The sequence below is a fragment of the Zonotrichia albicollis genome, chromosome 22 (genome assembly GCF_047830755.1).
Source record: "Zonotrichia albicollis isolate bZonAlb1 chromosome 22, bZonAlb1.hap1, whole genome shotgun sequence".
In the NCBI taxonomy this organism is placed as follows: Eukaryota; Metazoa; Chordata; class Aves; order Passeriformes; family Passerellidae; genus Zonotrichia; species Zonotrichia albicollis.
Genome location: NC_133840.1, coordinates 9,343,872 through 9,370,784, shown reverse-complemented (window position 1 = coordinate 9,370,784; position 26,913 = coordinate 9,343,872). Strand labels below are relative to the sequence as shown.

Genomic DNA, 26,913 nt, shown 5'->3' with positions numbered 1-26,913 from the left:
CTAGTGCTGGTACAAAATGTGCTATTGTGAATATTGAACGAAGTCAATGCTCAGTGGGAATGCAGGGAACTAACTATAGTTCTCACATGGCTCCAGTACCTGAACTTGGCTCTCCAAACAAAAAGGCAGGGGTTGGCAAACACACAGCTGTTTGTTTCTCTCCTAGAGCCCTCCCAGCTCTGGGGGATTCCCACAGCTCTGAGATGAATGCTCTGAAAATGGCTCTGCAGCCAAGGCAAAGGTTTAGCTAATTGAGGCAAGGGAAGATGTGAAACATGGGCTGCATCCACCAGCAAACCCCACAGTGACCCTGTGACTGCTGGGTGAGGCTTTGGTGCTCACAGAGTGCCAGCACCAGCTCTGGGCTCGGGCTGGACACAGCACCCCTGGGAGCTGAGCATGGAGGTGCCACTGCAGGGAAACTCCCAGCCAGGGTCACCTGGAACTATCCCCAATCCTGCACACCTGAATGGAGGTTACACCTGCCTGCTACAGCCAGCCTGCTTACAGAATGCAACCATTCATCCACTTGTAAAAACATCAATCAGTTAACAAGCACTGCTAACAGAACAGGGACTTTGTGCCTTGTGCTCTGAGCAGCCATTTGCACTGAGCCCATCCTGTATGTGCAGGACAAAAATCACAAATTTCCTACAAATCAGGTAAGTACGAAACAGAAGGGAAAAAAATACCCTAAACAGCACATTATTAATGTTTGGCCTCATTCTGCTCCCCATTTCCCCCTTCTCCCAACATATTTAGTCTCTTTAGTTCTGCTCCTCTGTACTAGAATTAAAAGAATATTCATCTTTAGTGCCCAGCAGAGGACAAATCAGGCTGTCCACAGCAGGAGACAGCCTGCAGCCTCTTGCAGAGACAGCAGGAAATGGCTCTGCTGCCTGAACAGGCCATTGCAATCAGACTTGATAAAAACATCCAAATAAAAACCCCACAAAATCTGGGCACAGACCCTGCCTGAGCTCCCTGTGAGAAAACCACACATGGAAACACCTGCAAGGAACATGTGGGTGAGGAGGCTGGGAGCTGGGGTGAGACGTGGGCACTGCTGGGGCTGCACTCCAGCACTCAGAGCCCTGCTGTGCAGCCAGCCCAGCTCACCCAGGGCTGGCAGCACCCTGCATCCCTCTCAAAGCACCTCCCCAGCCAAAGGCACCATCCTCTGCCTCTGCCTCCCTCACCTGGGCAATCCCTGTTTGGAGCTGGGGGAATCCCTTCAAAACCACAGCAGGGAAGAGCCCAGACATCAATTCGTGCTTTCATCCAGCCCATATATAAAAGTGATTGGTTACATTTATTATTGTTATTTCTTAGATCCCTTCAATTTTAAGCACTCCTAGAGCCTCCCTTTCCTGTTGGGCCCCTTTGCCAAGCAGGCAGCACAGAGGCTGAGCACTCAGCAGTGCTCACAGGGGATGCAGCAGCTCCACACCCCTCTGGGCTGTCAGCTCACCTGGGGGACAGGTGTGATGGTGTTCACAGGGGTTCTGGGATGAGGGAAGGGATGAGGATCTGACTCCATGTTTCAGAAGGCCTGATTTATTATTTTATGATATATGTTACATTAAAACTATACTAAAATAATAGAATAAAAGGTTTCATCAGAATGCTAGCTAAGAGTAGAATAGCAAAGATGATAACAAAGGTTTGTTGCTCGGACAGAGAGCCTAAGCCAGCTGGGCTGTGATTGGCCATTAATTAGAAACAACCACATGAGACCAATCCCAGATGCACCTGCTGCATTCCACAGCAGCAGATAACCATTGTTTGCATTTTGTTCCTGAGGCCTGTCAGCTTCTCAGGAGGAAAAAAATCCCAAGGAAAGGATTTTTCATAAAAGACGTCTGCGACAGACAGGGACAAGGAGGGTGTGATCACACAGCACTGAGGGCAGCACAAATCCTGTCCGTGAATGCAGGGAGCAGGGCTGGCCACTAATAACTCATCCATCTCTCAAACACCACACAGAACTGTGCTTCAGCCTTTACAGCAAAGCTACAATGCTGAAGGGAACCCCTGTGCCCAAAGGAATCCTCACCCCTGAGACTGGCAGTGCCCTGCACCGCTAGGAAAAACACTGAGGGCAGAGAGTGTCTGTGTGTCCTCACACACAGGGGTGGATTCTACCACAGGAGGCCTTGCTGAGGTAAAACCAGAGAGCAAAGCAAACACAGAGTGGAACCTGAGAGAGCAAACCTACACACAGGAGGAAATGCTGGAGAGAAACATTTACACCTGTGTGTAGGTTTAAGTGCAACTCTCCTCTTCCTACAGACACCCATATCCATCTCCTCCACCCCCCGTCATTCATTCTGATACTCCCATTGACACCAACAGATAAATTTGCATTCTGTCTCAAATAATTTATTTTTATGTGCTTTTAAATCTGTCATGCTACCAAAACACTTGCTTTGTGTCTTCTCCAGGTGAGGAGCAGGTCCATACACCCCCAAAGGCACCTGCCAGTGCAGCACCAACTTCACCTCAGCAATGTGTCCCACCAGAGCAGGGGTTCTCCAAGAGCTGGCTGGCACATCCAGAGGGCAGATCTGCCTGGGTCAGTGCCATGGGAGATCCTGTTTCATGGCAAAACAATTGCTCATAAAAATTCCATTTAAGTTGCTATAACTTAACATTGTCCAAATGAAAACCCAGAGGCTACAGCTGAACCCTGGGTGACTCTATTGAGTTGAAGGGCATGTTTTTATTTTTTGTCTTGCCTTTTTTTTTTTTAATATTCATTGATCTGAACAAACATAATAATCACCATCTGTTGTGAACACAGTTGGAATGGGAAATAAACCACACAAAACAAAGGAAAAAAAGAAGGATCACATACAAGACTGGTGTAAACCAGCATAATTCCTCTGACCCCAGCAGATCCATCAGCACTCAGGTAAAGTGTTTCATTCAATTTCTCTCTGAAATTGCTCATAACATTAAAAATATACTTTAGCCGGAGGGGTTTTCGTTTGGTTTCTTTTGTGATGCAGGGCTGCTTTCTGTTTCCTTTTGTTCTAATGCTCTTGTACACTAAGTGGAAAAGGATCTCAGATCTTGACATCCCACTTCAGTAGAAAGATGTCACAGACAGCAGCATCCCTGCCTCTGCCTGCCGAGCCAGGCAGTCAAGCACCTCCTCAGCCCCTGCATTACCGGCCTGAGACACTGAATAAATTCCCTCTGCTCCTACACAGAGCAAAAACAACAAAACACTGGCAGAAATGTTTAATGACTCAGTGCCATGGAAAATAAATGGCTTAAAAACATAAGTGCTTTTTGGGAAAGCAGGCTCTTCAGTGCTGGAGAGGAGCTGAAGCTGAGTGGATCCTTTCAGCACTCAGCACCTCGTTTCCAGCACCCCACCATGGAGATGTCCCCAAATGTTTGTGATCCCTGGCACCTTGCTGAGCTGGGGGGGCACAAGGGACCCTGCTCTGGGTATTTTTTGTACATGCAAGGGGTGCAGTGCATGTGCAAAAAATACAGTGGTGCTGGTGTTTTATGCAGCACCAGAAAACCAGCACCACTGAAGGTTTAGCCAAAATCCAAACATTCCTGGCTCATGGACACAGTCTAACAGGAGGCATGCACCAACTCATAGCACTCAAGGATAAATCAGGGAAAGAAGCTTTGGAAAAGCAGCCCTGTCCCCACACATTATGTATTTTCTGCATAGCATCTTGCAAAGTCCTTAGAAAACTGCAGTGCTGCTCGTGTGAGCAGTGGGGCTGGAGAGAGACAGGGGTGTCAGGAGCAGCCCTGAGCACAGCCCTGGACAAGGCCATGAGCAGAAGCTGTGGCAGCTCCACATCTTTGGTCCAGCTCAGGACACCCAACACAGTGCAGAACATCACAGAGCTGCTCACAACACAGGGGAAAAACAGCAAAAGTACAGGCGAGGTTTTCCATCACTCACATGGAATGGCAACAGATTAATAAGAGCTGGATATTAAGCACTCATCTTAAAAAAAAAAACCAAAAAACAAAAAAGCCACAACACCTCTAGCCTCCCAAGTGCCACCTTAGTTCTGCTCCCATTTCAATGGAACTTCTGCAGCCAGAATCCTGATGGCACTAGAGAATGGTACAGACAGCCCAGAACCAGGATGAAACTCGTCACATAGTTAGAGGAATTGATTCTGGGCAATATGGGAATTTTTGCTGGATTTGGAGTATTTTTCTGGGTTCTGGTGAAAGCCAGCACTACAATGATGCTAGGCTTGAAGTAGAAAGGGGTCTCATATCACTGGAGCAGGAAACAAACCGTGGAAAAGCTCAGATGTGATGTCGGATGAAAAGCAATTGGTTTCTATCTCTGGTGACCTGTGAATTCATTACTGTATTCCCTCTAAGCATCTCACACTGATCTCAAAGCTTCATGTTGTCATGAGTTTCCTGGACAAGCAGGATTATTTTGGGATTAATCCTTTGCTAGATTTAGCAGTGCCTCACACACTGAAACTCCACATGAGAGCCAATCTCCCTGATTTCTCCACCTGACTTCTCCTGGCTCCCTCTATCAGTACTGTAAGTATTTCTAAGCCCCTGGCATCACTCAGCCCAGGACAATTAGCATTATTTTGTCAAAAAGGGCTTTAAATGAATGCAACTGTACCACACCACCATTCACACCGTGCTCATCAGGCTGACAGACGGGGGTTACATTACCTACTGCTTTGTAATACAACTATTATACACATTTTTCCTGGATAACACTAAGCCTGAGTCTTTTGCAGTCCTCAGGGAGCATTCTTACTGATGAGGTAGATCTGGTTGTAAAAGGCAGAGTGACCTAAAATCAGAGGCTTAAAGAGTTGCGTAACCTTTGAAAGAAAAAATGAAATTACAAATTAAATTTCTAAATAAACCAGAACCTCAAGGGAAGAGTCTCAGCTTAGTATTTGGGAGCCCTTAGCCACATGTTTCCAGCTAACATTTAATGTAGCTGGAAGGGTAAATCCCTCTCTCAAGGAAGAATATGGCCTTTAGGTTTCCCATCCCAAGGGATTAAGAGTGGAGAAGAGGGTTATTTGCATTTACATTTGAAAAATTTGTATTGCCAGATACTGAAAGAAAAAAAAACAAAACTATATAGTAATGTCTGCCCTCAACTGTATCCTGCAAAATCAAGAAAGTGGACAGGCTAAACAGCCATCCAGATAAATCATTCAACACTTTAAAAAAAGGAAATCTACCACAGAACCAGCCCAAAATTTCTTGCTTTAATGTTTTCATACTGCATGCAGGGTGTAACAGTAAATACAACAGGGCTTCCTGCAATCCAACAACATCAACCATGTGGGTAAAGCCTCATTTTTCATTTTTCATAGGTTACTTCCTGGCATCCAGCAGCAATGCCAAAGCAGAGGTTTCCCCACCTGTTCACAACCTAACAAAACCCCAAAACTCACCAGGTGAGGACCCTGGGTTTGTGTTGATTTGGGAGCTTATTTGCTCTCTGCTCTCTCTAGAGAAGGGGCCAAGGAGTCCGCAATGGTTTGTCATCTTTGTGCACCAGGAAAATTAAAATCCCCAGTGCATCTGAAACATGAGTTTGCTTATGTCTCCGCATAGTAACAATGAATGAACTTTATCCTGTGCAAAAGGTGAACACAAAAGCAAAATTCACTTCAAGCTCTCTGTTTTCCCAGGGATATTGAGAATAAAAGGTACAAACAACCCAGAAAGAAACAAGGCTGATCAGTCCCTTAGTCCCTCTTCAAACATGAACTTCATCCAAGCTCTTGGCACTACAGACCCTGATCAGCAGCAGATCTGCCTTATCCAGGGTACCCCATAGATACCATGTGTAAATCCAGGGGCAGATTAAAAAAAGGCTTTTGGAAACACTGCTCCCCTCTGCATCCATGGGCTGAGCCAGACAGCGAGCCCAAGCCTCAGGCAGGCTTTCCATCAGCTCAAGGCAATGGTGCAACAACACAAAAGCCAAAAATGAGACTTTACATACACGTCCACACACCCACAGACACACAGGGAAAATTGCTATCAATTATGCTAGTTAATTATACATTCTAATAGAATTAGAGTAAACCCTCCTCATTATCTCCTGCTCCAGCCCCTGCTCCTCAGCGAGCTGACCACACGCTGCACTAATGCCAACAGCCCTCCCCATTAACCTTTATCTGTGCCTCGCAGCTCCGCTGTTTGCTCTGTGTACCACGCTTGTTTTGACCTTGTTTCTGGCTGACCTTTCATTGGAATATAACATTTGTAGCAGTCCTGGAGACTGGCTCATCTCCCGTGGCCTTGGAGGCACGATGGGTTTCTGCAGAGGAGGATCTCAAACACAGGATGCCTTGTTTGCACTGCATCCCCGGGATCCTCGCCTGCCCTTCACCTTCCTCACAGAGGCTCTGACACCACCAGGACAGCTCACAGCAGCTGCTGTGTGTTCAGTTATTAAAAGGAAATCCTGAGGGACATTTCATTACAATTATTATTATTACTATTTTGCACAGAGGCTGTCAAAGAGGGGTAATCAGAGCCTGTGAGCAGAGCACTGAGTGCCTGGCTGTGCATCTCACAGCCACCAGGGCACAGAGCCCCCAAAGCAGCCTGCAACCCCCAAACTGTGACTGCAGCAGGTTAAAGGGGCCTTCCACAGCTGGAGGAAGCAGTTTGCTGCTGGATATTCAGTGATGGTGTTTAGGACAGATGCCTGTGTGGGATGGGGGGCTCCTGCGAGCGGCACATCCTTCAGCATCGCTGCCAAGCCCTGACTGCAGGGACAAAATCATCTTCATGCACAGGAGGAAGCTGGGACCTGCATAATGCTTTCTCTGCAAAGTAAACCTGCTCTGTTTTAATTTCTTTTTAAAGAAAAATAGGGAAATGAACCCAGAATAAAGTTCTCCTTTGAAGGATTATAGAAAAATCCATCAGGAGGAGGAAGCATCTTTCCAAAAAGGGCAAAGTCCCAACTGCCACATAACTGATTTGACACAGCAGTGCAGAGAAGACAGTAATTTATACTCCCAGGAGCACAGGGAGTGGAATTTAACAGAGTTTCCTCTTTTTTCCCTACAGTAATAACACAAAGTGGCAAACAGCTTCCTGGTTTCAATCTCTGCTGTGCATTCCCTGACCTTCCCCACCGACTTTCATGGGGGCTCGAGTGTCAGAGATAAAACCTGAAAATCCCATTTGTGAGGGAAGGTCCAGGTAAGATTATGCTGGAAAAAGAAAAAGGTAAAAAGAATAGATGAATAAAAAAAGATTCATTGAAAATTTAGCACAGAAATGGTTCAAACGTCCAACTTGGCAAAGGGAGTTATTAATAAAAAACTAACACACACAGACCACTAAAGGCCACTGCCAAGAAATGCTCTGCTGACAGAAAAAAAGATTTTGGTTTTTATTTTTTTCCCCTGACCCATACTTCTCCGGAGATATGAAGCTTAAACAACTCAACATTTAAGGATCATCAACAAAAGTCACAAATAGCTGTATTTTTAAAAATTGCTTTAACATTTTAAACCCTCAAATGTCACCCAAAATAACTGCGTTCAGCTTGAAAAATGGTATTTTTCACTTTGCAGATGTCCAGTGCAGGGCTTATGTCTCTCTTTCAAACAGCATCATTTCAACCTTGCAAAGGAAACTTCTTTCTAAGAGAGGCTTAGTGACTGGAGAGGGAGAGATGCTCTGAGCACAAGGAAAACTGAAGGCCATGGCACTCTGTCCTTAGGACCCTAGAAAGAGCCTCTGGCTGACAGAGGACACAAAAGCCACCAACCACTTCCAGCAGGAGCAGAAGGAACAAACACAACCCACGTGGAAGGGCAGTGCACCTAGGTGTGGCATTCACATTTTCTGAAAAATCCCTTCACCCAGGGTTTTTCTCTTGGGAAGCTGAGAAGCCTCAGAGAAAAGGGAAACAATTCTTATCTGATTTGCTTCTCCTGTGTTGTGCTCATGTGGAATGTGTTTGGAGATTGTTTACCCACAGGTGATTGTTCCATTGGATTCTGCTGGGAGTTGTTTTCACTCTTTGGCCAATCAGGGCCAGGCTGTGTCGGGAGTCTGGAGAGAGTCAGGAGTTTTCATTATTATCTTTTTAGCATTCTGTAAGTATCCTTCCTGTATTCTTCAGTATAGTTTAATATAGTATAATAAAATAATAAATTAGCCTTCTGAGAACATGGAGTCAGATTCATCATTCCTTCCTTCATCAGGACACCCTGTAAATGCAATAAATACCTGCTGCTGTTGTGTCCCCTGCTCCTGCTGCTGTGCTCCCTCCAGCCCCTCCTAGCAGTGAGATCATCTGGCCTTTAAATAGGGATCACAGCTCCTGACCCCAAACCTGGCAAGCAAGGGAGAGCAGGGCCTGCCAGGTGTTGGGGTGAGATCTCCTCTCAATACCTGCTAGGGTTTGAAAAGGCTTTTATGTGTTAGATCCACCCCTTTTTTAATACTATGAGGACAAAACGGCACTTACGAGGGAAAGGAGCATAAAAAAGGTAATAAACACTTAATGATCCAATAATTGGTTATATCAGAGTAATCACTGTTCAGTAATTAACTCCCATTCCTGCTTGCTCATTTGATATCTTCTGTACCCTTTGATAGGTTCCTGTGAATATCAGCATTCCTTAGAAACTCTTACACTGAAACCTTTTGATGAAGCTAAAAAGCAACGACACCATTAATCACTGCACACGTCCCAGTGGCTTTCAGGCTCCATCTGAGACGAGGCCTTTCCTCCCTGCACATCCCTGCTCAGCTGCCTCCAGCACAGCCCCTTGGCCCTACAATTTGAGATTTTCTCCCTTGCTTCTTCATGTTCCCAGGAAAATGAATTAGCTGTACATTTTCTGTGCCAAAGGGTTAGTGGGAAAGCACACCGACATAAAATTACATCTTGAAAGATAACAAAAAAATAATTACATTGCAGTGTCACGGAAGGATACAGGGAACAGCTGGCACGTCGTTGCAATGTAAAACTGGAATTAAACTCAGGTTAGTGTCACTTCCAGCTAACTGCCCAGGGTAAGCAAGAGCAGACAGGCACTGGGCTTCTGCCACAGCCAGTCCTTCCTCTCCCCAGCCAACAATGCTTTGTCCCTGGGGACAGCAGAATGTGCTCACAGCTCCATTTCTACCATGGCAATCCCAACACAGCCCAGGCAAAAGGGAAATAGGGCTGTCCCTGACAGAGTGCCCAGATAATCAGCTTTATCCAACAGGTACTTCTCCAGCCGTAAAGATCCTAGACATAAAGATCCCGAGACCTCCAGGTCCTAAAGAACCTGGACACAAAGATCCCTACACCTCCAGGTCCTAAATCTAACCAGCTGTGACAAGTATTTTAAGACAAACTGATATAATGAAAGGAGGCTTCATTTATGGTCTTTAAAGTTTAAAAACTGTATTGCACAATTTACTTCTCTAGAGTAACAGCTCTGTGATTTAACTGCTCTAAGTTTGTTTAAGAAAAATGATGATATAGAAATGCTGACTCCAGGTTTTTTCCGAAGTAATAGATATCATTGCCCGCAGGGAAGGAAAAAAAAGAGCTAAATTTGAGTTACTCTCTTTGGGGTGGATTTTTATCTCTATCACATCAATGCAGAGCCAAAGTAAATCCATGGTATTTCCTTATAGTCCACATTTATTGCAGCGAGACATTTGTTCAATCAGAAGTTCTTTCTTGAGACAAATATCTACTGAACTTAAAACTAGTCAAGCTATTTTCCCCCCTTAACTCTATATTTACGAATCCTTTACCTTATATTTATTTTCAGATGCCACCATTTTATACCAAATCAGTGCTTGCAGTGGCTGCCAGGCTCTGAGTATGAGGTGCTTTTCTTCCAAAACATAAACACACCTCCACCAGAAAACCACAGAGCAGTAACTTCTGTCTTAAAGGTTTTAAAACTCAGGGTGCACAGAAGAGCAGAGAAGAAAAAAAGATGTTCAGAAGTCAAATATTCTGCCCCAGTTGTCAATACTATGCAAAACGCTGGTATTGCAAAATTGTATTTTTAACTGCTGCTATATAAATTAATGGAGGCCAGTTAGCTCAAGGAATGCTGATCCTGAACGTGAAATATCAAGTTAAACAAAACCACATGCACGGAGCAGTCAGTTCTGCCCTGCATGGGCCAGGGGGATTTCCCAAAGCACAGCGAGCTGGAGCCACATCTGCAGATCTGAAGCAGAGGGATTGTGAGCCCTTTGTATGTTACTCATGCACTTCAAGGCATTAGTAGTGATGGGAAGGGAGGGAGACTAGGAAACAGATTGAAAGGGGCAGGAAAATTAGAGAGAGCTCCTTGCCATTAATGGAAAAATAACTACAGAGTGTTGTAGCAGATTTCTCCTCTTTTGTATGCATAGGAATATTTATTTAATCAATGTTCTGTAACAAAACAGGCCTCTGGTGAGCTATTGTGGAGAGCAAACTCCATTCAGAGAGTGGTGATTTGAATCTTGCCACCTGTTTAGCTGGTACTGGAGAAAGCAGCAATATGTGGTGGGATGGGAAGGTGTGTGCCCAGGGAGAGGAGGGAGCACCCTGCAGAAGCTTTCCCAAAGGAATGCCACTTGCCAGGGAAATCTTCATGACTTGACACCACCAGGACTTGTGCAAACACAGCTGCAAAGTTCACCATTTCTCACAGGGAGGGATAAAATTCAATCCCATACAGCAGAGACTCCTGATGCTGTGTGCTGCTTCCAGACCCGAACCTGTGCTTGGATCCAAACTCATCCAGCTGAAGGATGGAAAAAAGGCTCATGCCAGTGAGTTATCTCAGTCCCACTGTTACCAGTGGCCCTCCAGTCAAGCTCTGCTGGGCTTTTCCAGCATGGCCAGGGATGCCCCAGTGTGTGGCCACTCCTGCATCCCACAGGATGATGCTGAGCTGCATCACAAGGCAGAGCTTGGAACACACCTTGGCCCTGGAGCTCCAGCAGCTCTCCCACCAGACTCCATCTCCTGAAGGCCCCAAACCAAAAAGATCCCAAGCCACTCTCACAGGCTTCCCCTCAAAATAAACAATTATTTAAAAACAAGCCACTGTTAGGGAGGTTCATATTAAAGGTATGTTTCTGTACAGTCCTTATAACACCCTGCTCCTGACTGCACATCAGCGTGTCCTGACTGTAAGTGCACTGTGCTGTGGCTTTTAACACACTCAAACACTTTCTGAGTTAAACATCTGCATAAATAAGTCCTTAAATAAAGCCCTGGCAAAGGCCCACAGCAAAACCTGGGATATCAGTGGGAGCTTCTCACTAAACTGTTTCTTTCTCCCTTCTGCACATTTTACAGCAAAACCACACCATATACATGAACTTTGTGTTCACCTTACACAAACCTTATGGTAAAGCAGCTTTGCTCTTTAATTTGCTACACCAGGATTAAAAAATCCTGTATTTATTTATTTTTGTAGGCCAGCTAGTACCAGAGATATACCAGTTTTATGACATATTATACCTGCAGACCCTGGCATTAATGACAGACCTAATTTGCTTATCACCATCACAGCTGCCAGAGTTAGTAATACATCGTTTAACATTTCTTACAGGCAGAATGCGAGTTTCTTCCCTATTCTGCAATGGATTTAAGGGAGAGATATTACCATAAATAGCTATGACACCCATCACAGCTGGAACATATAATGTAGTAAGTGATTTAAAACTGAAGCAAGCCATAACTGAGCAACACCAACTTTTACACACTTAATAATCATAACAGTATAAAGAAAGATAAAGCATTAATCAGAATTTCCTTGTGTTACCCTTCACATCAGATTTCCTTAATGAAGTTGGCTGTTGTCAGCAATTTCAAGGCAAAATTATAACTTTATTTTAAAAGGTGGTTGACAACAAAAAAGTGCTTTCAGTTATTTAAATAAGTGTTCTAGGCAGGTCCCTGCTACATGTGTACAGGCACTGGTGCTTTATTGTCCTACAGTAAAATTATGTAGATATTTCATGTTAACCACTTACTATTTCAGCACCCTGCAGATGCTAATTAAGTAGCCAGGCAAACGCAGAAGAGGGACAATATTATTAAACCTATTTTGTGGACAGAAAAACTCAGCTACAGCAAAACTAACACTCCAGCTGCTCAAGGTGATCCCTAAGCACATATTTTGACTTCACACTAAATCCTACCTCACACATCAGCATTGTCCCCACATGCCTGCTCTTCTCAGTCAAGAAACCCAAATCTGCAGCCTGGATCTCAGGTCCCCAGAGATACACATGGATCCAATCCCAAATCCATCCCAGCAGGTGCTCGCACGGTGCTGAAATGGGAAGGGAGTGACTGCTCCAAGGTTACCAAGGATGGCTGTGACAGCACAGGAACTGAAGGACAGGCTCAGCACCTTCATTAAAAGAGTGTTCGTTTGAGGGAAAACAGGTATCAAATAGTTGGTTTGGAAACAACCTATGCAAATCCTAACACGTGGTGAAGGTGGCCATGGGAGAAAAAAGCCCCCATTGGCCTCAGGGTCCCAGACAGGCAGAGCACAGAACTGAGCAGGCTGAAAAAAGGAACACAAAAACAGTAATAAAACTAAAATAGAAGGATCTTCTTGATGTGTATCATCCCTTCCACTCTCCAGCTTTCCCCTTGAGATGGTGTAGGAGCATGAGCATCACTCCAGGCTGGGGACAGGCTGTGTGCCAAGTCTGTGCCATGTGCATCCCATGATGAGAATGCTGCACAGGCCCTGGCTGACTGCAGACCTCCAACCACCCCAGAAAAGCCACACCTCAAACTGTGAACACAGAAAAAGAGGTAAAAGCTGAACAGATTGCCCTGCACTCCAAAATGTGTGGAGCTGTGCAGTGTAAAATGAACACAAAACAAACACACAAAATGTTCAGAGTAGCAGCCCAGCATGGAGGACTTTAAAAAAAAAAACAAACTTAAATTTTCAAAGCCAGTTTTGTGGGGTTTACATTCTGTGTATTTTTCCATGTTGTAAATGGCATTTTCTGATGAGATAACTTGTCAGTGAGGATGGTGAGCCCTGACAAACACAATGCAAGGTGAGGTGTGGCCACAGCCCCCAGACACAGTGCAGCTCATACCATACATGAGAAACCTCCTTCCCCATGCATTTGAAAGGATCTTATATCAGATATATATTTTCAATAAATAAACAAACCCTTCCCTAACCTGTAACATAAACCAACACACTGCAGAGCAGCCTACCCTCATGAAAACGTGGTGACCCACACTCTAACACTGTAATCTAATCCTTGAACTAAAGACACTTTAATGCCTTTACAAATCCATATGTTTTCTAATACCACCATTGCTGTCAGCAGACTACAGGAGCGCCTCTTTGAAGATGGAAGGAAAATGACAAAGCACATCATTGTGAAGGCAATTATATGCTGCAGTAACCATTTTACAATGGCCCATATGGGCTGTATTTCAACAACGCAATTTCCAAATCTGCCTTAGCAAACATATATCTCTGTCCCAATCCCAGGTAGATTTTGCAAAACAAAATAAGACTGCAGCCAGAACAAATCGAAAATATGGATAACAGATGTAAAAATATGCCAACAAGGACACCAGAGCAATTTTTTGTCACAGTACCAAACAAAGAGAGCAGCCACAGCAGACCTCACGAGGCCATTCACAGCAAAGCTGCCCATTCAAGGGACTTAGAGACCTGGGTTTATCAGAAATCTGATTATACACTCGTGTGCTCTCCTATGCAGCTGCCCAATTCACTGCTGCAGCACCAGCCCATCCACCTCCCCAGGGACCACAGGCCAGGGGAGCTGCACTCCAGTTTAGGAGCTAAAATCAGATGTGAACCAAGGCTGTGCTCGCTTACTCCAAATCCTCTCTGACATCCAGGACCAGGGCTTTAATAAAGGGAAACAAGGGGGAAAAAACAACAGAAAATCCCCAAAAAACCCACAAAACCTCTCTTGTCCTTGCCCTTGTGATGGCAGTTTCAGAGGCCTGCTCTGCTCACTTTGCTGCCTGTGGTGGCTGGGGCCATGCCAGCAGCCCAGCATCACCCCCAGGGCTGCTCTGTGCCTGCTTCCTTAGGAAAGGAGTGAAACTGCAGCTCCAACCCAAAATCTCTGCCTCCTGTTGATGGAGAAGCAGGAGCCAGAGCTGAGGAGCAGCATTCACACGGCAAAACTATGCAAAAGCTGTACTCTAGTGAAAAGGGGGTTTAATTGTGTCCTTTCCAGTAGTCCTCTGCAGAGGTTCATTGCTTCTGAATGCTCTGCAATGGGACCTGTTTGGGGGTATCGCTGTGCCAGTGCCACAATTTTCATGGGGCTCTGGGGCCACACTCAAACCCTACAGGCAGATCCAGGCTGCAGGACACCAGTTGGACAGCTCTGCATGTATTAGTAGCAGCAATAAAGACAGGAACAGACATGAACATACTTCTCCTTCTCCTAGAAGTGAAAATAGCAATAAAAAATTTCTTAAGCTGCCTATGACAAAGACAGGAATGGTAAAGGTGAAAGCTTACAAGTTCATGGCTAATTCATTAACAACAAACTGTCTGCATCAAATATCTTACATTTCAATGCCAAGGGCAACAAGCAAAGGAGCACATGCACAGCATGGAGCAAAAATCACCAACAGAAGGGAAACATGGAACTGGGTGTTCAGTAGCCAGGTCCTGCAAAGTGCATGATCCAGGTCTTATCGCTGTCAGCTCCTCAAAATGGTCTAGTGAATCTGGGCAAAAGCATTTCAAAGACTTTAATCCATGTGAAATATTACTTCCTGGAACCGGAAATTCAATCCCTAGCAATGAAAACAAAAGCACCCTCATAAATGCACCTTTCAACTCAGCCAATATAGCCATATTTAGGCTCATGCTCTCACAAAAAAATCCTTTACTCATTAATATAAAGTAAACTTGAAATGATTGCTATAATTGCAGTTAAAAAATTAATCATGTTTTGAGATAAATGCAGATAAAAGCATGTTTTACTAATTATCTTTTGAAGCTTCGGCTCATGAAAGATTAAAGGTGGAAGAAAAGTTGTTGAAATATTGAAGACAAAAAAATCCTACCATTTGAAATCACTTTGAAGCCATGTACCTCGTATGAGTGATCCTTAATGTCCAGATGTACTAAAAAAGGAGTCTCTTTAATTCAGAAGTCTAACAGAACTGCCAGTTGGAGTTTTTATGCCATCAGCTCCCTGGAAATTGGTGTATTTAGCAGCCCCCACTCTGCAGAGCTCCAGACCTGGGAGATTGTTGTGGTTCATCCCCAGCTGGGACAAAAAACTTCAAGCCTGAATTCAAAACTGAGCTCCAGAATTTCGGGTTTCACTGAGCTCTCCAGAGCTCCCATAGTATCAACCCACTTATAACTAGTTTTACATATCTAAGCAACCATCTGAGGAAGCCACAAAAGATAGCACTTTTCCCACTCAGGGAGGAGGTGCTGGAGGCACAGACATCAGGGTTTAGCAGCAGACCCTCCTCACCAGCCACGGGGTTACTCACAAGCCGCACGCAGACTTGTTTCTGTCCCCAGGCACTTGGAGGAATGCAGGTTATCTGGGGTGTGAATTACCCAAAAGCAAGGCTGGCGTTTCCATTCACAGCCCTGGAGCTAACAAGGCAAATAATTCCCTTCCTGCTCCACACCACCAGGCTGTTTGACATCAGCAGTTTGCAGCCTGAGCGTTAATTAGGAGAGCAGATCTATTGACCACAGGCTGAAATGGATGTCCACAACTCCACTGGAAATGTTTTAGGCTTCTACAAATTGAAACAAGTTGAAAAATACTCTTAGGTAAAATTCCTAAGCAACTCTATAGCCATTTCAAAGAACCTAGTAACGATTTCCATCAGATCTGAATTGGTGCAAAAGGATAAATTTTAGAAGTTTGCACCTGCAGCATGACAGAAGCAAAGCCTGTTGTTACAGGGCAGGTTTCAAAAAACACTGAACTGTGCTCAAAAGCTACAGAGTGTCAATGTCAAGGACTCTTCAGTGCTCCAGAGCTTCAAGAGTCAGGGCAGAGCTGCAATGGAGCAGCTGACACCTCTTTGCCGAGGGAAGGGTCCCTCTGTAAAGAACATTATAGCCCAGCTGCACAGCCCCTGCCCTGCGTTTATCCCTGCTCCTTTCCCCTCACCCTGCAAGCATTTAACCCTCTGCCCATCACAAACCATGGTGACACCAAATTATTAAATTCTACCCTTGCTGCAAAGCTGAGCAGGGCTAGGTAAATGATTAAATAGTTGGGTTTTTCATAACCACACATCCAAGGAAATTTGCCAATGCCTTTTTATTTGCATATCTGGCAGACTGCCCCAGACAACTAATACATAAGTGACAGCATACAGGTGTATTAGTTTAGAGTTTGCCTTTAATCTAGAGGTGTCAATTTGCTTCTGTTTTAATTACATCCATCTTGATATGTTATTACAACCTCATGAAACTTCTTCATTATGTGAATGGCTATAAATACATACACATGACAAACAGTTGTTATAAATTTTCTGGTTCAGCAGTGGAGGCACAATATCTTAGCCCACACATCATGTTCATTTCAAATTGCAGTTCTCCCTCTCTTCTCTACCCCACTTCATTCTCTTCCTTCTCTTTTCTTTCATCCAATACCAAAATATTTCCCCCTTACATTTAATGGATTCTCTAATATTTACTAGTAGCAGCATCCCAATACAAATATTCTCAGCTTAGGGAGCTGTTTCAGCCCTTGTGTGTTCTGGGCTGCACCTCAGTGAGATGTCTGTTTGTCATTAGGCAAATATAAGGAGATTGCACTGAGGCCTTATAAACATGCAAAGATCCTCTTTTGTAGCTACATAATTCACAGAGTTTTTCAATACACATTCTGAGGTTGAAAACTTGGCTAATCCATCCACCAGATGTATCTTTATGATCCCAGAACTCATTAAAATTTACTTTTTTTCCCTCTTTTTTTAAAAGTCCAGCAGACTCAGCTGTTGAGCTACATTAATTGCATTTTTATTATTTTTTTTTCCATAGTTAAAATGACTAATGCTAGCAGAGTCACTGCCTACAAGCACAATAGCCAGACAGTAAAAATTAGTCGGACTTCTAATCGTTCGGTAATATCCAAATCCCATAAAATTAAGAGAGGCAATTTGGTCCTCTCAAAACAGATGGTTTTGATTTTCAGTATTTATTTTGAATTTTCTTTAAGGCGAGAAAAGAGAGGAGAAAAGACACAAATTCACACCAAAAGATTCCATTCAAAGGTCAAAGTGCCCTTGACACGCATTAAACCCCACAACACCAACAGAGTCAGAACATAAATTGATCCCAACAACAGCAGCACTTCTTCCCTTGCCTCTCACCACACAGACCCCTCGGAGGTCAAAACGACTTTCACTGCCTCAGATCTCCCCCAGTGCCCCCTCTGATGGATGCCACATCATGCCAGCCATGCCCAACAGTCTGGAGCGAGCTGGAGAGCGTGTGTTACCCAGCTCCTGCAACAGCAGCATCTCCCAGCTCCTTCTGCAAACTGGGAAACAGATCCCAGGTTCTGGAGGAGCCCTGGAAGACACTGATGGAACCCTCTGGAGGCACGTGGTGCTAAGGTGGAGACAAGAGGAAGGTGACAGAAGTTGTCAGGAGCCACGTGAAGACCAAAGCCACATTCCTGGCAACAATCAGGTCCTTTGGCCACCCCTATACCATTGCCACCATCCATGTAAGCAAGGAGCCAGGTCCTTCAGCCACCTATCCTCTATTCCCACCTTCTGCAGCAGTAAATGTCTCATAAAGACAAAAATTTAAACAGATTATCAGACTGAAAGGTCTCCGGTCACTCAGGACTTCCAGAGAGAAAATAAACAAAAATCAGTGCCAAGAGCAATTATCACCATGTTTGTAACTCATCTCAGTCTCAGAAATAGGAAATGGTGTGCAAACAACAAAACACAGGCTGTCAGCATTTGCCAGGAAGGAGAAGTTTCACCACACAGGTTTTGTACCCTGCTCTCCTGTACCCAAGAGCCACCCAAGTGTGCCCCTGGAGAAGTCAGGCAACAATTTCTGTCTCACTGGTTCCACTTCACAGGCAAAGGAATTAAAATGCCTTTACTACACCAGGAGGGTGAGTTAGGAGCAGCTGCAGGACACTCTAGAGCAACCTGGGTGCCCAAGGATGGGTGTCCTGAGACATGGTAACCCAAACCTGCCCCTAGGGGAACAGGCAACAGTGGCTCTGGATTCCACTGACAGGTAAGCAGGTACCTGCAGGTATCACACATTCTTCTCTAAAACACTGCTCCTCTCATGGTCAGCCTATGACAAAAACTTTCATGAATTTGGTCTGGATCTGATGACTACTTAATTCCATGGGAGTGTACAGCATGTTTTAAAGTGTGACACAACTGTTAGCATTACTCCACAACACACAATTACTTCTTCAGAATTTCAGCCACCCAAATTTTAATCTGACCTAGAACCTCCTGGTGCCTACCTCTGTCTGCTTCTGGTGTTCACTGTCATCCTGCACCATCCCCAAACCTGCTCCAGGTGGCTTCACACAAATGATGCTCAGCACAGGGCTTGTCCCAAAGGCTGAAAGTGTTTGCCTTTTTTCAGGAGCTCATCCAACAAAGGACAAGTCCAAGCTTGTGTCTGGATGGGGAGGACAGGTTGACAGTAGTTTTATTCTCAAACCATTCAGTCTCCTTTGGTACCAAATAAAAGTATGGAAAGAGACAATTTATAAGAGCACAAACTGTAGAGGAGAAGAAGGTTCCACTTTAGGAAGCTGGCAAACACATGTGAGCCAGATTAAAGGGTGATGATTCCTGGAAAGAGCACCGAGCTGAACTCCTGCATGGCTCTGAGTAACTGTTCCTGTGTGGAGCTGCTGCATTAATCATATCAGTAATAAGTGCATCAGCCAGCATTACGCAACGAGAAGTTCAGCCAGCCAGAACTTGGGCACATCAGATATCAGCACACCTCTGCACATCTCCCATGCCTTTGTCTCAGGATGTTTTAAAAACAGCAGGACTGAGATGCACACCAAATATCAAGTAAATCCACATGGAGCACCATGATCAAATTAAACCTCATGAGCAGAACCTCACAAACAGAATAGTATGTGCAGGGCCAAGGGATAATCCACTTCTTCTGCTGACTTATTCCACCACTACTGCACAGAGGATGGCAGAACCAAAACTCCTGGCTATAGTATTTACCAGAGTGAAGACATAACCTTTTGGTTAAAACCTTCTCTCTCCACCACATGAGTGTGTGAAGTTCAGCAGCAGTGTTGCCAAGATACAAGGAGAAAAATCTCAAGACATTAAGGTAACACACTATTTAAAGGCAAACAGTAGAGCAGAGCTGAGCTGGGGATCTGACAAATTGCCACTGCACGTTCTGCTGTTACAGCAAAACAAATCCCTACCTGCATTAGCCATTCCTCATTACTTACAAAGTGGATTTTCATATCCATTTTACAACAAAGGAGTTTAGAGGACTATGATGTTCTGAAGTGGTCTTCACCATGGCTTGGCATTGAGTCAAAACGACAACAAACCGACTACACAAAAAAATGCACGCAGCTGGTAATTTGTGGCACATACAGAGCCAAACCCCAACAAGAACACAAGATACTGAACTGATAAATTGTAAGGATGATGCACAAAAAGACAGAGAAATGTTGGAAGCAGTTTCCTCTTGCAGAACCAAGGCAACACTGCAGTTCAAGTGCAGGAAAACTGAGAGTTAAACATTTCCACATTTCAGCCTGCAACTTCCTAACTCCATTACCTTTTTATTAATTGCATTTGAGACTTCACTAAGCTTGAGCTTGGGCTATTTTTAAAACCTATCTGACTCAACTTATTGTTGCTCAGAACAAAGATTAAACTTCTAATTTAGCTGCAGATAATTACAACGCTGCAGGTCAGACCCCCAGTGTAATGTGGCAGGGTGTCCCAGTCAAACTCATAGGTGTTCAGAAAAACCCCAAAAAACAAGAGTAGCAGAGATGGGGGAAAAACGGATGATCTTCAGTGAGAGAGGAATCTTTCTGCCTCTCTCCCAGCTGAAGTTACCAGGATTAATGACTCCTTAAGTAGGGACAGATTTGGTTGAGTGTCTCCCCTTGGAACTGACAGCAGGGCTCCCACCAAGGAGCATTTTTGTACACAGCAATGGATCTTCCCTGAAACTTCCACTTTTGGAAACAACATCCCCCTCTGGCTCTCTGTGTTCCCATACAGTCCCTGCTATTTCTCTATTGATCTCAGTGTTGTAAGTCAATCTTTCAATTACTCAGACCCTTGATGTCTTTCTGATGATTTTTTTTTGCCTTTCCCTAATGATCATTTTCCTTCCAAGTTCCTGATCCTTTACCCTTATTTTATAAATCATAGAATCATATAACTGTTTAGGTTGGAAAAGGCCTCAAAGATCAGAGAGTCCAACCATTAACTCAGCACAGGCAGCCCCACTGCTAACCATGTGTCCAAGTGCCACATCTACACTTCTTTTAACTCTCTCCAGGGATGTGACTCCACCACTGCCCTGCACTTTACACTCCTTCAGTGCCAGCAAAAGCCCCAGGTATTTAATCAGAAAGAGCTCACTTACTCCCCCAAATAGCAGGAAAAAAAAAAAAAAAGATAAGGGAGGATAAGGGTGTCTTTTGTCTTTTGATGTGTGGTGAATTTCTCGTTAGTGCTAATCTTCAAGAGCGGTGCTAGTGGAGATTAATTGCATCACATTCATCTAAAAGAACTTGTCCTTATAGTTTAAACTCTTCCTTCTTCAACTCAAGGCCATTGTGCCTCCTACTACCACCTATGGGAACGGCAAAAATCCCCACCTTCATTACATGGTTACCTTCAGGAGCTTAAAAGAATATTTATGCAACAATCTCAATCCTTGGTCATTATCTGCCCGAAGAGACAGCTTCAGCTCTCCAGCAGCTACTGAAATCAGCCGGAGTTAGGAGTGCCTTGCCTCCCTGAAAGCTACCAGGCTTTTCATAATAATTTTAAAGTATCTTTAAAGTATTCAGGTACCCAAATGACAGCAACATTTGTTTCAAACCTCACCCTAGACATTCCTTTTGTGGAATATGCATCCTGCTGTTTTCAGTCCCACTTTAAGTACGAGTTGCTGCTTTTTCAGGTCTGGTCACTGAGGTTTTCATCAAGATAGCTGCTCTGTCAAGGTTATCTCAAAATTTAATCTCAGGTCAGTTTACTGTTTCCTCTAAATACACAGTGAAAATAATAAATGCATCGCTTGGTATGATATCCCAGTGTCACACAAAACTTAATGCCTCTCCTCATCCCCAGATATCTTCATTTAGTTACTCCCTTCTTTCCTCTGCTGGTCTAAATCTGCAGACTTGCATGTGCAAACAGAGACTGGGACAAACACCTAAGCATCTAAGCAGTCAATAAACACAAGAAGGGCCACCAAGATTTGCTGACAGCACTAAACAAACATCTGATGTTATGATGCTGCTGTGGTAAGGCAGGAAGAGCAAATTCCTTTTGAAATATGAAGGGATAGAGACAAGGCAGAACAAACCTGCTTGAAATCTCAAAGAATTTAAGCAAACAGGCTAATCAGGCCAGCTAGAAGATTGGTGAGAAGAGAATGATTTGGGGAGGAAAAGCACACAGCAAGCCAAGCCATTCTGGTGTCCAGCTCAAAGCTCCTGCTGTCACACAGCCAAGCTATTTCTATTTTCAGTGGGCCGTGCCTGGAGATGAGTATCACACAGCAGTTATTAAAGCAAATTCCTGCATTCAGATGCATACACAGAGCCACACTGTCAGTGCACACAGACACACAACTGAGACCACAGGACCTTCAAAACCTTCCTGATACTTGCACATTTTGTTTCTGTAGTGTCTCTGTTTCAAAGCCCAGATCAGCTGTTAAGCTTTACTCCATCTAGTCTCATGCCATTTCTGCAACTTGTAAAAGTGCTGCAGCTAACATCTGCCTAAACCACACAAACACCATGGAACAATTGCTTAAAAATTATTTACACTAGGTGGATGGAATCATCTGACACAGAATTTGAAGCTCATTAAACAGCTCCTTGACAAATATTTGTCAGCATTTCTCATTTGTAATTAATTATATTGGGCTTTACCTGACGATAATTTAGCACGGTCTCAAAACAGAGTAATGCCTGTGTGCTGAAGAGAAATTAGCTCAGTAAATGCACACTGAGAAATTGTGACAGTTTTATGAAACAAGAATCCCCATTTAAATGCGAGTCCCCCGCTTCCCACCCCACTTCTATCTGGGCTTTATAAATATCTGTGTCCCATTTCAGGCTTGTCAGATGAGCTGCCTGAGTTGAAGCTAAACAAACATCCGCAGAAAAAACTCATTACCTTACTCAGTGTTCAGAAAACCTGAAACCAACTGCTTACTCCATAGGGATGGTCAGAGCTGACTCAGGAAACATAAAGTACTTCCCAGGCTTTAAGCCATCTTAACATTCAGGTCAGATTTCCTTTCTCATCACAGCAAACCATCTTCAGCACGGCACGTCAACAGCCGTGCCACGTCAGTCTGCTGCCTGGGCACCTCTGCACCAGGGGTGGGAGGGAGACAAACATCTGCTGAAAGCTCACCCCACCAGAGAGCTCTGCAGAAGCCTCCTTGCCAGCACTGCCAGAGCACATCACGGACAAAGTCACTCCAATGGATTGATTTATCACATTCTGAGAAATGACCTTTCCCTGTCAAGCTGGTGTCTAAAATGCCCACCTGGATTTGGAGAACCTCATGTTGTTATTGCTGGTAACAAACACACCAGCAGGGCAGCGCAGGCTCCTCCAAGCTGGGAAAAGCCCCTGGGCACACTAACACAGGTACAGAGTGTCTGTGCCTTCCTGCTTTTCCAGGCTGGACATTTGGGGAGCTCAGGGCAGCCAAGTGTGAGTGACTGCTCTGGAGTGAACCACAGGGCTTGCTGCTGTCAGTCCAGCAAAGCCACTCACGGGAGAGTCTGGTGACCAATTGTAGAACCACATCTCAGCTGCTTTACTACACATCAAGGGCTGGTTCCTGAAGGTCAAAGCTCCAAAATGCTCCCCAGTGTAGGGGACAGGCCCATATTGCACACAGGTACATTGAAGTCTTGCAAGGCCAGGCAAGATCAGACTGGCCACATCTGCAAAGACACTGGAATTGCTCAGCTGTCACTCCAAGAAGGAAAAAATCCACAGTGAGATCCCACTGTCTCCATTTAACTCCCTCATCCTGTGTATTCCCCACAGAAACATTAGAGACATCAAGGTATGGGGTGCCACAAATGCAGAGACACATAACCAGAAGCAGATGGCCTCTATTTCAACACCAAACAATTTACACTTGAGAAGTATGACAAGGCTACTGACACCTGGACAGAAAAGCAGTTCCCAGAGTGGGAGCTGGTTAAAGTTTTGCTTCAAGGGATGGGAACTTTTATCAACATAACCACAACAGATTGGATGCCTCCTCCTGAAGCTACAGTGGCATGGGATCTGTGTTCTTGTGCAGCACCTGTGTCCCTCTGCCATCCACAAGCTTCACATAACCTGGTATTTTGCACAGGTTGGGCTTTTTCGGTCACCCCAACAAAAAGCAAAAACATTTAGTAAAAGACATAAAGAGTAAAAAGTAAAAGCCAATTTAGTAAAAGGTGAAATCAAGCTGTGTGAAAGTTATTGCTCCTTTTTTTTGCAACTTGATACATAAGAAAGTCCTGGGGTGACATCTCACACCCAGCCAACTCACACCCCTACAGCTGCAAGGCTGTCCCCAGAAGCAGAGCTCAGCCTTGTCCCTCCAGGGTGGCTGTCCCCTCCTGCAGGAGCCACCATCCACTCGTGTCCTCTCTTCTGAACCATGGCTTAGATCCTCCAGTGGGTGAAATGGTCTGCACTTTCCTTCTCACAGTTTTTCACACCAAGCAGACAAAACACTGTCCCTGCATCCTTTCAGCTGTGCTAAGCCCAAAACAAGGCTGAAGTTCAAGCACAAGGCATGGGCTCAGAAAGTCTTGTCTACATTCTGGGCACGAGTGTCTTCTAGAAGCTGGGGAAAATCTCCATGGCCTCCAACAAGCTGGGGGCAGAGCCACAGCACGAGGTGTATTTACACCAGGACACCTCTCCACAGCACCCAAAGCTTCTTGACTCAACTCAAACACATTAACACCTAAACATCTCACCAAGGCTGGGCTATCTCACACCATCAGACGCTCACAACCTCCTCACCAACACCAGAATCACAACAAAAACTTCAGGCTAATGCATGCAACACACAGAGCAATTCCTGCCACACTGGGCTTGTGCCTTAGACACCTTCATCTCCCTCTGATCTTCAGAAACAAGTTTCTCAACGTGCACACGGAGCTGCAGGAAAAAGCACCTAACAACGATTTTGTGACATTATTTCTTAACGCAGCATGAAATCGTTAGGTCAAAACATGCCACCTATCACATGAACATTAAAAGTGTGTCAAGTCTCAGTGTGCAAGCTATTGTTTTATCTGAACGTGATATTAGCTGGCAGAACTGGGTAATGTATCTGTGCTCCTTTTTAGTGATACAGGATTATGAGAGGATGCAAGTAGTAGCCATGCTTGGCTTGGCAAAGAGAGCACAGCAATTACTTTCAAGTAGAAAATAAACAAATAAGAAGTGAAACAGAATAAAGACATTTTCTAAAATGCCCTACCAAGTTCTAAACTTGCTCTTCACTTCCTCTCCAAAAAGGACTACAGCCAAATTCTCAAGTCCTTATTCCCATAAAAATGCTTAATGACACAAACTAGGGCTTTGTTTGAGGAAAACGAGAATTTTGTCCGAAACAGAAACATACAAATTTCTCTCCTGACAACAATCACATATTCACACTTTTGGTCCCTCTGGTTTGAGCAGGGCACTTGCGGATGGGCTCACCAGGTGAGAAATGGTGGATAAATTGTATCTGGACATTACCTCAGCATTTGTTCCTTTTTGCTTACATGAGTCTAACACCAACCATGTGGAGGTTTGTTGGAGTGAACAAATCCTCCCTTAATTACACCAGAGTAAGTTCTGTTGGAGGCATAGTGTGGATGGATACAGGTGTAACCAAGGACAAAATCTGGCTACAAAACATGAAACAAAATGAAACAAACAAACAAACAAACCCCTGAAAATCCACTAAGTATTCCTGGCTAAATATTTAAACATCTTAAAAGCTACACAGATTTTTTTTGTTGTTGTTGTTAAACAATCAGCTTCACCTCCACATTTATTTTGACAGTTCATCATCCTTCCAGTTGTGCCTCCAGTGCACGTAAACGCAAATAAATCTCCTTTTCACCACAGCAAACTTCTCCCGATCAGAACTTGCAAACAACAAAGCCCTTCAAGCACACAAGCTGGAGGTTCCCTTCCATGGCAGCATCATCACCGCGACCCAGGCTGGGCTGACAGCGGTTCCACGCTCGCGAGTGGCTGGGCGGAGGGAGCGCCGAGAGGCGAGGCCGGCCCGGGCGCTGGGAAGCGACGCCCGGGGAGCCCCGCGGGGCTTCGCCTCCCTCCGCCCGGCCCGGCCTGGGCTCTGCCAGCCCCTCGGTTCGCGCCGGGGATGACTCGAGCCGCCCGCCGCGGGGCCCACTCGTGACACGCCGGCAGGGAGCGCGGCAGGCCGGGCGCCCCCCGCCCGCGGCGGCACCGCGACCGCCCCGAGGAACACGCGCGGCCCCGCGGACACGAGTGGGCGGCCCCGCCGGGCCACGGCGGCGCGAGAAAAGTTTGATCCGTGGGAGGGGAGGGGAAGCGCCGCCGGGGGACCGCGCACAACTCCCCGCTCCCCGCGCGGGGGGATGGCCCCGGCCCCGCCGCCCGCCGGGAGCGGCGCGCCGGGCTGCAGGTGTCGGCGGCAGCAGGGAGAAGGGAGGGCAGCGGGGCACCCCGGGGACGGGGAGGGGGCGGCGGGACCGCCCCCGCGGGCACCCCCGGCGGGCCGGCCCGGGGACCGGGGTCAGGGGCGGGGGGGGGGTGTCCGGGGGGCGCCGCGGGGGCTCCCCCGCCGCTGCCCCCACACAATGAGGCGCACACAAAGCGCCGCCGCTCCTACCTCCAGCGCCTCGAAAGTGACGAAGCTGGACATCGCGAAACCGTCGATAATGTCCTCTTCGGCCGAGGAGGACTCCCGCCGCTTCCTCCGGGGGGGCCGCGGCCGGGACGGCGGCGGGGGCCCATTGTCTTCCTTCTCCGAGCCCGAGGAGGAGAGCGCGGCGGCCCCGGGGCCGGCGGCCCCGCCGGCGGCACAGCCGCGCCGCCCGCCTTTGGCTCGCCGCTCCCGGTCGCGCTGGGACCGCGATCGCCGCTTCTTCCGAAGCCCGTTGCATCGCGCCGGGCCATCCATGTCTCTCGCCGGCTCTCGCTCTCGTCCCCCCCCGCCCCACCGCAGCCACAAATCCGGCTCCCCCGGCGGAATAACGGGGGAGGGAGGGAGGGAGAGAGGGAAGGAGAAAGGGAGGGAGGAGAGGACAGCAAGGGGGTGGGGGGGATGAAAGAATCCGAGTGCGGTTCCACCACCACCAGCAGCAAGCACCAAATGTAAGAGATTCCTATAAGCGAGCCAAGGAAAGTAATGGCTGATCTCAGGTCGCCTTTGTAAAAAAAAAAAAAAAAAAAAAAAAAAAAAAAAAAGCCACGGAGAGAAAGGAAAAAAAAAAAAAAAAAGCCTCACCAAGCAGGCAATAAATCAGAATAGCGGAATGCTTTGATCAAGGGGCTGGGAGGGCGAGGATCTTCGAAAGAGAGGAAAAAAGGTTGAGAAGAAGGGGGGAAAAAATAAAGAAAGGAGACCCGCTGGAAGGAGGGAGCTGAGAGTATTTCCTTGCACAAAATTTATT

The 26,913-nt window shown here is 45.8% G+C and overlaps 1 protein-coding gene across 6 annotated transcripts in view; it reads right to left on the bottom strand.

The window, feature by feature from the left end:
* Positions 1-26,649, bottom strand: part of AUTS2 (activator of transcription and developmental regulator AUTS2) — a 798,387-nt gene extending 771,738 nt beyond the window's left edge. For 3 of the 6 annotated variants that reach the window (XM_074556753.1, XM_074556755.1, XM_074556757.1), the window contains exon 1: positions 26,130-26,648. In XM_074556753.1, coding sequence (XP_074412854.1) covers positions 26,130-26,420 — 291 coding nt within the window. In that variant the 5' untranslated portion in view covers positions 26,421-26,648. Of the gene's footprint in view, positions 1-26,129 lie in introns of all 6 variants that reach the window. The other 3 variants (XM_074556758.1, XM_074556754.1, XM_074556759.1) reach the window with 2 other exon arrangements.
* Between the last annotated feature and the right edge of the window lie 264 nt (positions 26,650-26,913).